The sequence below is a fragment of the Odocoileus virginianus genome, chromosome 20, assembly GCF_023699985.2.
Source record: "Odocoileus virginianus isolate 20LAN1187 ecotype Illinois chromosome 20, Ovbor_1.2, whole genome shotgun sequence".
NCBI classification, from domain to species: domain Eukaryota; kingdom Metazoa; phylum Chordata; class Mammalia; order Artiodactyla; family Cervidae; genus Odocoileus; species Odocoileus virginianus.
Genome location: NC_069693.1, coordinates 18,208,458 through 18,221,095, shown reverse-complemented (window position 1 = coordinate 18,221,095; position 12,638 = coordinate 18,208,458). Strand labels below are relative to the sequence as shown.

The 12,638-nt window shown below is 42.2% G+C and overlaps 1 protein-coding gene across 3 annotated transcripts in view; it reads right to left on the bottom strand.

The window, feature by feature from the left end:
• Window positions 1-2,763: 2,763 nt before the first annotated feature.
• Window positions 2,764-12,638, bottom strand: part of ANKRD27 (ankyrin repeat domain 27) — a 60,421-nt gene continuing 50,546 nt past the window's right edge. For all 3 annotated transcript variants that reach the window (XM_020873180.2, XM_020873181.2, XM_070451011.1), the window contains 7 exons: window positions 10,918-11,115; window positions 10,093-10,212; window positions 9,018-9,179; window positions 6,970-7,081; window positions 5,606-5,684; window positions 5,344-5,416; window positions 2,764-4,098 (listed from right to left, as the gene is read on the bottom strand). In XM_020873180.2, coding sequence (XP_020728839.1) covers window positions 3,868-4,098; window positions 5,344-5,416; window positions 5,606-5,684; window positions 6,970-7,081; window positions 9,018-9,179; window positions 10,093-10,212; window positions 10,918-11,115 — 975 coding nt within the window. In that variant the 3' untranslated portion in view covers window positions 2,764-3,867. The remainder of the gene's footprint in view (window positions 4,099-5,343; window positions 5,417-5,605; window positions 5,685-6,969; window positions 7,082-9,017; window positions 9,180-10,092; window positions 10,213-10,917; window positions 11,116-12,638) is intronic.

The window sequence follows — 12,638 nt, the reverse complement described above, 5'->3', positions numbered from 1 at the left end:
TTTGGACAAAGTTTTTCTGCCGTAGAGAAATGAGCAGAAGATCTGCATTTTTAGATTTTTGTCCTTTCCTATCAAAAGCTTTTGAACATGTGTAGCAGCATGAATATATCCTTCATACTTGTGACATTAGTGTTAAGTGGGAAAATGACCTTAGCAGAAGTAGGAGCTGCTCCAGCATCTTCAGTGAGAAGAAAATAGCAGCGTCTGTCACATCATAGGTGTTAAGACTCATGGATTAAGCTGAGTAGTTTTAGTATTTCCAAGACATAGGTTCTGAAAGCAGGTAAGACCTTTTTCTTCCTGCAGATAGTCCTTACATTTAATATAGGAAAATTTCTAACTTTGATTTCATTTATAATCTGTTTTCAAAGCATTGAGATTAACTCATCTAACAAATATTACCCTTACCACCTCTGTAACTGGAGGATATGTCCATTGGAAAAAAATTAACAAAATAATTGAGACATACTGGTAATAATACTTAAACCCTAGTAAACATGTTTTTAAGAGAAATGATTTTTAATGATTAAAGTCTAGTTGAGACAGTTTAGCAGTTCACCATTGTGGCAGAAATGTTCTGGGTCTTCACTGATAGGGTTGCAGGTAACTTAAAGCAAGTGTCATCTTTTGTCCTTTATTCCCACCAGGTTATGAAAAACGGTGCTTGTAACTTAAAATCATAAACTTGACTCTCAAGTGAGCTGTTCGGTGTAACTTTTATCTTAGTCCTGGGGGTCCCAGCTCCAGAGGAAGTGCATAACATTTAATGAGCTCAGTAGGATTAATAGCAGGAAAAGTGATGGAAAATGTGATTTATAGTCCCAGGCTCTAGCTAGAGATATACACACTGCTGATATATTTCTAAATTATACTTGAGATTTTATAATATTTCAGACTTAAAATTTAGTGAAGTCAGTGTTAGAATATAGTCTAGTATTCCTGAGTAAACAAATGAGTAGAGCCACTAAGGACGTCAGAAAGAGCTCAGAGGAAGAGTAAATCACCACAGTAAAATCTGATCAAGGGGTTTGAAAAATAACCCCAGTTAACAGGTAAATTTTACATAGAAACACTGGGAGACTAGACAGCTCTGAGCAAGTCTGCTACATGCTTTCTCTTACAAAATAACCACTGTTAGGCAGCTGTTGAGGTCAGTGTGTTGAAGGACTGTAAACCTCCCCTCATTCAGAGACACTCGAGAATGCAGTGACTGAGGACAGAAATTCTTGATGACATTGGGGGGTGGGGGCTGGTTATTCTCACCTTTCTGATCTAACTGACAATACTCTGAATTCAAAACATTCTCCTACGAAAATAGGAATTTTGTCATTACCAATTTCTGAATTGTCAAATTTAGTTTTATTTATTTATTTATTTTTATGTATTCTTAAATTATTAACTCCTTCAAATACAATTTAAAATTTTATTGTATCCTTGGAATATAGAAACTCTCCAAAATCAAGGCCCACCCAATAATTTCCCCAGGGTAACATTTTCTCCTCTCAATCAATATAATGGACAATCTTGTTGTATAAAGAAAAACACTTCCCAACACTAAAAATGACTTGGAGCTCAGTGATACATCATGGCTCCAAATTTTAGTTTTAATTGAGAAAGTAATTAGAAACACATGTGTTTTTGAAAATAATTGAGGTATTGCTTCAGATTGCTCACCCTGCTGGTTACCAGAATAGCTCGAGAGGAAACTTGTCCCCCAGGACTGAGAGTCCCTTCATGGTATTTCTGTTTCCAGGTGAAGGGCACACCCAGCTGGAAACAGGTGCCTCTGCCAGCCGGGCCCTGACCCCAGCTCTGACCGTGTAAGCAAATTAGCCCCCTTACTTCCGTAAACCTCCTCACTTGACATTCCTACCAGCTAGGGCAGTTATTAGAATGATGGAGGGTATATGTGAAAATTTGGCTTTTTTAATATTTCTTTTTTTTTTTTTTAATCACAGTATGGGTGCTTTACAGTGTTGTGTTTATGCTACACAACAAAGCGAATCAACTGTATGTGTACATATATCTCCTCCCTCGTGAGGCGCTCTCCCGCGGCCCCCCTCAGCTCTCTAGGTCATTACTGAGCTGAGCAGCTTCCCACTAGGTATATATATTTTACACACGGTAGTGTATATATCAGCACTACCCTCCCAATTAGTCCCAGCCTCTCCCCCTGTGCCAGGTCTACAAGTCCATTCTTTTACACCTGCATCTCTCTTCCTGCCCTGCAAATAGGTTCACGGTAGGTTTTCAAAACTATTGTACCACCCCCAAAATTAGGTGGTTTAAAATGTATGTACTGTATCTTGGACAGGACTGTGCTAAAAAACTGCAGTGCCAAGTCTCTTAACCAGGATGCTAGAAAAGCACAGCAACTTAAGCCAATAAGGGGGTTTTGTTTAAAAGTGGGGCTGAGGAGGAAAAATAGAAGAAACTTTTAAAGCAACCGTGCTTATTTGCTGTTTGGGCTAAGTAGCTGTATTATATTCAGTTTGTTCTTCTGATGCTAAAAGAAATGAAAATACCTTTGTGGGGGCCCTAGGCACTGTGCTGACTGGACTAGGTCAGCAGCCCTGGATAATCTGCTCCAAATAACCCAGTTCACACGTTTCAGTCACACTTCTATCTCTAGATGAAAAATAAAATGTCTGTCTATCCAGTGGGAGAAGATGATTCCACATACCAAGCACATGTTTGTAGCAGCAAGGCTGAGAAACATACCACCATGGGAGAACAGACTAAAAAAAGTACACCATGACACACTCAAGAATCATAAAGTTTACTGTTTCTTTCCCATCATTTGGCACATATCCAAGGCACATTAGAAAATTAAAAATCATAAATTACTTTATAGAAAAATAATCAGCCCCTCCCTTCTGTACATACACAAGTATTTCCAAGAACGTGCACAAAACCATTTTCCTATTACAAAGTTATTTGAAAATGTACTCCGGACAAACCCATGTTTGCAGCTCTAGACTAATTAGTAACATAAAAAAATAAGAAATATAATCTATAGAAATTTATAAAAAGGAATAAATGGCAATAAATTCTAACGTAAAGTTACTTTGACCTGGTTTGTGCTGTAAGTTTTGAATCTGAATCAAAAGACTAAGAGAAGATGTGCCAAGTCTACTCTCCAATTAAGTAACCATCCATCCGGTGTGATGTTTAGGGGGGCTCTTAATGGTAAGGGATGTTTCTAGAGACACTGCTACAGGTGTATAAGTGCAGTGGTCAATTATCTGTACTCTGTTGGAAGAAAAAGTATACCCAGCTTTCCCCACATACATAGTGTAGAACATGTCATATGTGTCCTTTGAACTAAAATGAGCAATCAAAATGGCATTTAGGCATCTTTGGGTTCAAGTGTTGCTTAAAGGGGGCATTTTTCAGCCCTGTTTTCTTTATTCAAATGCCATATTTCTGCCCAGCCTCCACAGTACAGTGAAACCTAAATTGCTTCTCTTGAGCTTATCCCAGAGGGAGGAGTTCATTTAGCCTGTGGGTTTGCTAGTTCATACACATCACAAAGGTTTAGCACCTTTCAGTAGAAGGAGGTCAGAATCTGGTGATGAAACCTCTCACTGTAACCCAGGAACCCAAATACTTAAACGTCTTAAAGATCTGGACACCACTGGAATTTTTGTCCATCCCTTTTCAAGTGTATTCATTACCTCTGAAGAGGAATGAGATAGTGATGACCTTCTGTTGTGTTCTTTCTGTCAGCCACAGAAAAGCTTTCAGGACCTTTCTGCTTTTCTCTCAAGCCAAACAAATTTCATTTAGTGCTAAGTTGTATTCATGAGCAGCATCTTCTTGTTGAGGACTTGCTTCTTGGCAGTAGATAATGCCTCCTTATTACTGTTAAGACTGGGAAATGCTAGCCTCTTGGGGAGTGCTCAGATTGCCAGCAGTCTCTGGGCCCTTGGGTACAACTGTATCATCGACTGTGTGTCTGCGGAGCATTCGCCTGTTTCTGGGAGCAGTTTGCCTCGGTCCAGGCCTCTCCGGCTGATCGTTTCCTTTGTCAGCGGTCTCAGACCTGCCCTGGTCTGGCAGGTTCTTGTGCTTCTGTGTGACTCTCTGTCTCCCTGGCTGAAGAAAAGATACAATTCAAACACTTGGCATTTGCACTGTACTTTAAAACAACCAGCACAGTAATAGCTATCCTTGAGCGCTTCTTGAGGTGTCATCAGTGTGCTAAGTACTTTGCAGGCATAATTTCAACTCTTAACATCCCCGCAGTGAAAGTGTGACCTGTGCGTACTCCACATGTCAGACACAATGTAAACATGTTTACATGTTTTCACATTTAATCTTTACAACGCTAACAAATGTGTACTGTTGTCATCCCCATTTTGCATACAGCTGAGGAAATAGGATCTTAAGCAATCTGCCTTAAGTCCCCCAGCCAGCAAGGGGAAAGCTAGCACTTGAACCCAGGCATATTTCAAAGTTTGCAGGTTTTTCACCCAGAAGCAGATCTGTTAACAAAGCCAGGGAAGATTAACTATGAAATCAAAATCAGTCATATTTAAAAAATCACTTTAATTTGCTAAAAGATTTAGAACTGTAGTATATTTGTTCCAGCAAGCCTATGCCACACATACTATAAATTCTATTTCTCAAATAAGGCATTGATGAGCAGCAATAAGAACAGTCATGTTTCAGTAATGCCCTACTGTATAGCACAGGGAAATATATTCAGTATCTTGTAATAAACTATAATGGAAAATAATCTGAAAAAGAATATTATATATGTATATACGAAAAACTGAATCACTGTGCTGTACACTAGAAACAAACAATGGAAATTCAACTATACTTCAATTAAAAAAAGAAAAGTCATGTTTTCTGAGAAGAGCCACCTAATAGCACCACAGAAAGGAAAGCAGGCTTCTTTTTATGATGAGTATTAAATAGTGCTGTAGGAAGATGGCCACAAACAAAATTGACTATATGAGCAACATTATACCACCCTGCCAAGGTTTTTAACTATCTATATACAGATGTGTTTTCTTCCTTACATTAGTGATTAACACGTTAGTGAATTAATTAGCTTACACAGTAAAATCTGAGATGGTTCACCTAGTATGCATGTTATGAACTGCAGGATCTTTCCATGTGCCACAACTGTCTGCCACTTTTCCTCACTTTCCTTTCTCCCCTCAGAAATGCATTGTTAAATATAACAATATTTAATCATGCCACCAAACTCATTTTGTTTGTAACTCTTAACAGTGATGAGACTACTGAAATAAGAAATGTGTTTTCCAAGGATTAGTTTTGAAAAATCTAGGATCTAAAAAATAATGGTATAAGCAGTGTTTAATAACTCACCTCATGCAAAGAATCTTCAGTGAGATTAGGGACACTTCTATCTCGTGCCATAATCTCCTTTGAAGTCCTTGCCCTGAAACCCAAAACAAACTAAAATAAATGTTTGGGATAGTGGTGCAAAACATTCTGGTTGGCCACGAGGTGGCAGCATTTGATGAGTGCAGATTTTTTTTTATATGCATTAAAGCTGCAAATGAGCTGCTGGAGTTTTAAGTAAAATTAAGGTCAAAAGCACAGAAATCAACTTGAATTTTATACTCACTTAAATGGACCAACGGAGTGGACAAAGTAAAACTGTCTGGTAAAAGGTTCATCTGGTAGATTATACATTTTTGAATTCCCTGTAGATAAAAGGATAAACATCTGAAAACGTCCAAGGTAGTTTTAACAGTTGTTTAGAAATTATAGCACAGACGCAAACCTCCAACATTTCTTTTGGTTAAAGTTTAACAACATGTAGGAAATTAAGGATTTCATTTGCTTACAGAAACGTGTTAGTAGATTCCTGTGTATTACTGTGTGAACCCCCATGAAACAAAAATAAACCTTTAATACCTGATACTCCCCAGGCACAACCAGTTAGGATGAGACAGCCTCAGGATTACCCAGATATGTGAATAGATTTATTCACATTATTACACTTCAAACTACAACAATAATTTTTAAAAAGTTGAACAAGGACCTCCATCTATAACAGCTTTTTTATTAGAATAAGAAAATACTTCGGCCCCACCCCTGTTTGGCAGCTGCTGTTCTAATCACCATCAACCTCTATACACCTGCAAATTAAAAAAGAAACCTTTTTTTTTTAAACATTTAAACTTTTATTTTATATTTGGGTGTAGCCGATTAAATGTTGTAGTTTCAGGTGAGCAAAGGGACTCAGCTATATATATAGATGTATCCATTCTCCCCCAAACTGGCCTCCCATCCAGGCTGTCACAAAACACTAAGCAGAGTTCCCTGTGCTATATAGTAGGTCCTTGTTGCTTATTCATTTTAAATATACCAGTGTGAACCTGTCCATCTGAAACTGCCTAACTATCCCTTCCTCCCGTCCTTCCCCTCTGCCAGCAACCATAAGTTCCTTCTCTGAGTCCCTTTCTGTTTTGGAAGTACATTTGTATCGTTTCTTTTTCGATTCCACATAAAGGGATGTCATACGATATTTCTCCTTCTCTTTCTGACTCAGAATGACGATCTCTAGGTCTTTCCATGTTGCTGCAAATAGCACTACTTCATTTTTAAAAAAATATTTAAAGGTAGCATTTATCCCACATGTCCAGGAAGTGCTTAGAAAAAGGCTTGGATTTAGAACTCGAGACATGACCGGAACCACCAGAGGCAGGGCCTCCTCCACAGCTGGGGAGTGGGGGCCTGACCTTCAGGGTAAGGCCCACCAGTGTCCTCCTCACCTCCTTAGGAAGCACTGCCATTGACCGGCAAGCCAGCATCCAAAAAAGTTGATGAAACAGGCTATAACACATTCCTTTGGTGCCTATAATCCCACCCCCGGTCATGATTATAATTACATTTTACATTTATAGTTAGGTGAAAATTGGCAACCACTCATGAATTTCCAAATAAACTCAAGCTGAGAATTCCAGAAAGAATGTGAGTTCTTACATTTTTTCCTGATCTTAACAGTGACGTAGTCGCTGTGGTCTGTTTCACCAATGTCGCCTAATGTGGCCACACAGCTTGGTACAACTTGAAGCAATTCCATTATTTTTGAATTCTGTAAGTTGAAAAGGAAAAGGTAACAGTGACAGGGTTTTTTAATTCTTTCTTAGGAGTTTATTGCCTGTTTTTAATCTAAGTGTCAATGCTGGCATTGTTGGGCAGAAAAGCTAAGAAGACACTACAGACAAAACTTGGAGGCCATAAAGTGGTGGAGAGCAGCCCTGCATTTGGAGGCCGGCTCTGCCCTGTAGTAGTGCTTTGGGCCCATGTTTCACTGCTCTGTGCAGCTGGGTTGATGAGAATAGGATCTGTTACCATAGAGTTACTGTGAGGCTATCGAGTGCCCAACACATAGAAGTACTCAATAAAAGATATTCATCATCATCATCATTTGCTGCTGCTGCTAAGTCACTTCAGTCGTGTCCGACTCTGTGTGACCCCACAGACGTCAGCCCACCAGGCTCCCCCATCTCCAGGATTCTCCAGGCAAGAACACTGGAGTGGGTTGCCATTTCCTTCTCCATATCATCATTTGAGGAAGTGCTAAATTGAATGTTTGCTGCTGCTGCTACTGCTGCTAAGTCACGTCAGTCTGTCCGACTCTACGTGACCCCATAGACGGCAGCCTACCAGGCTCTGCCGTCCCTGGGATTCTCCAGACAAGAACACTGGAGTGGGTTGCCATTTCCTTCTCCAATGCATGAAAGTGAAAAGTGAAAGTGAAGTCGCTCAGTCGTGTCCGACTCTTCGCAACACCATGGACTGCAGCCCACCAGGCTCCTCCGTCCATGGGATTTTCCAGGCAAGAGTACTGGAGTGGGGTGCCATTGCCTTCTCCAAAATTGAATGTTTAAAATATGTCAATTCTGTTAAGAAATACAACTGAAAATTAGAAATGAATATACTACAAACTACACTGAATATACCAAATAAATATACCCAGCCTATACTTTGGCGACCTGATGCAATATACTAAGTAAATAAACTCAGCCTATACTGTGGCCACCTGATGCAAACAGACAACTCATGGAAAAGACCCTGATGCTGGGAAAGATTGAAGGCAAAAGGAGAAGAGGGCAGCAGAGGATGAGATGGCTGGACGGCATCACCGACTCAATGGATGTGGCGAAGTCTGGGAGATGGTGAGTTGATGCTGGGACTGCAGCAGGCTCGGCATGCTGTAGTCCATGGGGTCGCAAAGAGTTGGATACGACTTAGCAAATCAACAACAACAACATGAGTAGGTTAGGTTATGGTGACTTAAAAGTGTCAGTGGTGCAGTTCAACAGCCTGCCGGTTGTCTACCTGAGTAGGAAACTATATAAAGATTCAACGGGAACAGAGGACCAGTGAAGAGGTGCCTCTTCCCCAGGAGGAGCAGACTGTTCCCTCACCATTTCCCACAGTGCACATCCACCCCTGGGAGGGTGGTAAACCGCTCCTCACTGAACTCAAGGTGTGCTCACGGACCGCACACACTTTCTCCCTTGTGCTGCTACGACCGTGATGGGTTCCCAGGGCCAGAAGCGCGAGACCAGAACATTGTCTCATCCTGCTGCTTCCCCCAGGCACCTGACTGCCCAACGGGGGGCCAGGCCAGGGCACCCAGGCTTGCAGTGCGTGGGAGGCATCTGTACTCGGGCCTTTGAAAACTACCCCTGGGGACTTCCCTGGCTGTCCAGTGGTTAAGACTTTGTGCTTCCAATGCAGGAGGCATGGGGTTGATCCCTGGTTGAGGAACTGAGATCCCACATGTGGCATGCAGCATGGCAAAAAAAGAAAACTGCTGACTTCCCGGCAGGCCACCTCTGACCAGAGGACCAGGGACCAGGGGTGTAGCCACACTGGCCGACTCTAGCATACTAATTCAGCCCAGCTCGGTGAGTCAGAGGTCTGGTTGCTGTTCTCTCAGATCTGGCTTCAACGTGGGGGATCCACGTGAGCTCTAAGGGAGCTCGGGATGCCCTCAGCAAGGAAGTGCTCCCACCTACCTGTTCAGCACAGTCGATCGCTGTGCACTGCCTCTTATTCAGGACTTGAACCGATGCTCCATGAAGCAGTAGCAGCTCCACCACGAAGACGTGCCTTTCTATCACAGCCTCATGCAGTGCTGTGTTGCCCTTGTTGTTGGAAGCATTGATGGAGGCCCCATGCTAGAAAGAGAAACAGTACAGTCAAGAGCAATGCTAAAAATGACCCACGATGAATTGATGCGGTAGCTATATGGGTATACACTCTAACCTTCCTTCAACTTTTCTGTATGTCTGAAATTTGTCTTAAAATGTTAGGGGTAAAACTAATACTGAGGAAAACAAATTTATGTACAAAGATATTCATGGCAGCATTTATCATTAAACAGCAGGGGAAAAAAATAGAAGTCACCTAAATGTATTAAGCAGAAAAAGTTTAAAAAAAGAAAACTACAGTACATCCATAATTATGCAACCATTAAAAAAATTCAGATTTTTAATAAACAGTTTTCTACGTTAAGTTAAAACAAACAAGAGGACCTCGATAGTAGTCCAGGGATTAAGACTGTGCTTCCGCTGCAGGGGCTCGGATTTGATCCCTGGTCCAGGAAGTTCACATGTCATGCAGTGCAATTAAAAAAAACCAAGATAGAAAACAACACTGATCTAAACTGTGCACATTTTAAAAAGTCACCCAAAATAGTTAGCCTTGAGTAACAGGGTTATGGAAAAGTTGGGTTTTTCCCTACTTTTAAAAATTCTTCCTTCTACAGTCAACACAAAACCTTCATCAAGAGAGGGAAAAAAAGTAGCAGTGACAAAAGACATTCAGCTCACATTTCAGGTAATGATTCAACTGACCTGGTAAATGAGGCAAGACCCAAACCTCCAGGAAAAGCAGTGTCTCGGTCCTTAACCCTGCATCTCTGATGCAGTGCTGACTCCGAGGCCCCTGATTCCAGAGCTCCTCTCCCAGGGCCCGCTTACATCACGAGCCCTGCTGCCTCCCCAGGGCACTGCCAGGGGCTCCCTGCGTGCTGACCCACGTCAGCAGCCCCTGGGCCGGGGTGGGGACAGGGGTGGCAGGGGGCCTTACCTGCAACAGCAGCGCTGCAACTTCGTGGTGGCCTCTGGAACTGGCATAAATGAGGGGTGTGTTTCCACTTATGTCCTTTTTATTGGGTTTTGCATTCGACTCTAATAGACACTTCACCACCTAGCCCAGAGAAGAAAAATTGAACATTTGCAGGGAGAGGTCCTCTAACTTGATATTCTTTTGACTTTTCTGTAGGTTTATCCAGAGAGCTCTTTAGATACATGTCTGACCCTCAGGAGAAAGCAGACCAGCTGAAGCACAAGGGGTTAACCTGTGCTCAGGGTCTCCTGCAGGCCAGGCGTGTGCCAGGCACCAGTGTTTGTCATTGCATCATTGTATGTCCTCTGGGCAGAGTTGCAATAACTATTCTAGTTTTACATGTTAGGAAGCTGATGCTAGGCATTACCTGAAATATGATTCCTGTCTTTAATAAGCTTACAGTAGAACTAACAAGGGAACATGAAAAAAATAAATAGATATTAAACTAACTGGCACAAGACAGGAGCTGGGAGAACACAGAAGTGGTCAGACACACTTCAGCCCTTGATGACCAAAGCCTGAGAATAAGAGAGGGGCAGTTCCCGGCGGGGGTGAGAATCAGGACAGGCTCTGTGGGGCCAGACGGGATGGGGGTTGGCTCCACCCCAAAAGCACCAGGGTTGTGTGTTCTGTTGCTGAGAGGCCCTGCCCTGTGCCTCTCAGAATCTCAGGGCTGGGAGGAAGGACACGGGCCCGTCCCTTCGGACAGCCACCTTCCCGCTCTGCGGTATCCCGATCAGGTGAGTTCTGACCCCGTCCACGCTGCCCGAGCGTCAGCACCAGTACCTGGAAGTGGCCCTGCTGGCAGGCCAGGTGGAGTGGGACAGCCTGGCTGGCGTCTCGGGCCCCCACGCTGGCGCCGTGCTTCACGAGGAGGAGGACGAGGTCCGCCCGGCCGTGCAGGGCAGCAACGTGCAGCGGGGAGGCACCGTCCTGGTCGGTCACATGCACACCAAGCCCACTGGCGGGAAGCTTTGCCAGCTTCTGGTAAGTGCAGGTGGTGGAAACAGCAATGTCGTTAGTTTTTAAGAAAACCGGCTAAAGGAATTGAAGCCACCCGTCTCAGCAGCCCCTGTGTAAAATCTGGAATCACAGCGGGATTCTGAATCGGGTTGCCTGGAAGTGAATTAATACTTTACATCAAAGTGTAACTTCCATTTTCAAGAAAGCAAGCCCCCTACAATGATATCATATTATGCCACGGCAGTTCAATGGGGAAAGCAAATCCTGTCTTGACAGATGGTGCTGGAACAACTGGATATCCATATAGGCAGAAACTGCCCGTCAACCCTTACCTCACACCGAACACACACACTACAGTGCATCACAGACCTAAATGTAAAAGCTACAGCTATTAAAACTTGAAGTGAACACAAAGGAAAATCTCTGCTACACTGGGATGGGCAAAGAATAGCTAAGACACAAAAACCAAAAGAAAAGTTTGACAAACTGGACAATAAAAATATTTAATGCTTGCTCTTTGCATAAGGCAAGTAAGAAAATGAAAAGGCAGGTCACAGACTGGGAAAAAATGTTTGCAATATGTATTATCTGACAAAGGACTTGTACCAACCAGAAATTCAAAACAGAACAAACTTGCTTACAACTCAGTAAGATGGTGAGTTGCCAACTTAAAAAAAAATAGGCAAAAGATTTGCAAAAGGATTCACAAAAGACAGTTGAATGGTTGGTCAATGAGCACATAAGGGACTTCCCTGCTGGTTCAGTGGCTGGGACTCCTTGCTCCCAATGCAGTGGACCCAGGTTCAATACCTGGTTGGGGAACTAGATCCCATATGCCCCAACTAACAGGTCACATGCAGCAACTAAGACCCAGCCATATAAATAGTAAAAAATGAGCACATAAAATAGCATCTTTAGTTATCAGGGAAATACAGATCAAACCAGGAATCACAAAACTAAAGGGTCACAAAGATGGAACATGTGATCCAGCCAACTTCAAAGGGGCAGGAGGGAATATCTGGGGCGATAGAGACAGTCTATTATCTTGCCTACACTGGTGGTTAAGCATTTGTTTTTGTCCAACCTGAGACAGCTGTTTGCTATTTATCTCTCAAGCTGAAGTTCCCCCTCATGTTTATCATGGAACTTCTTTATTATTCACAATAGTTTTAAAACCAATCATGCAGATATAAGGAAAACCAATCACTACATTAAAAGGGCAAACAAAACAAACCAACAGAACTAAAAACAAACATTAAATTGTGATGCTGAATCAACTATTTGATGGTGGAATGAATATGTCAGTGTTTTCTGTGACTGATCAAGGATTAAAACTTGGGTTATCTAGTTCACTTCTTGATGATTAAAAATATTATCTCTTTAAAAAACTATGCTGAACTTAAAGGGTGAATTTTACTGTACATAAGTTATACTTCAAAAATCACAAACAAGTGAAGAATTAGAAGGGGAAAAACATGATGAAACACCATTGCACACTTACCAGAAGGGCTAAAGTTAAAAAGTGAAAATACCAAGTGTTGACT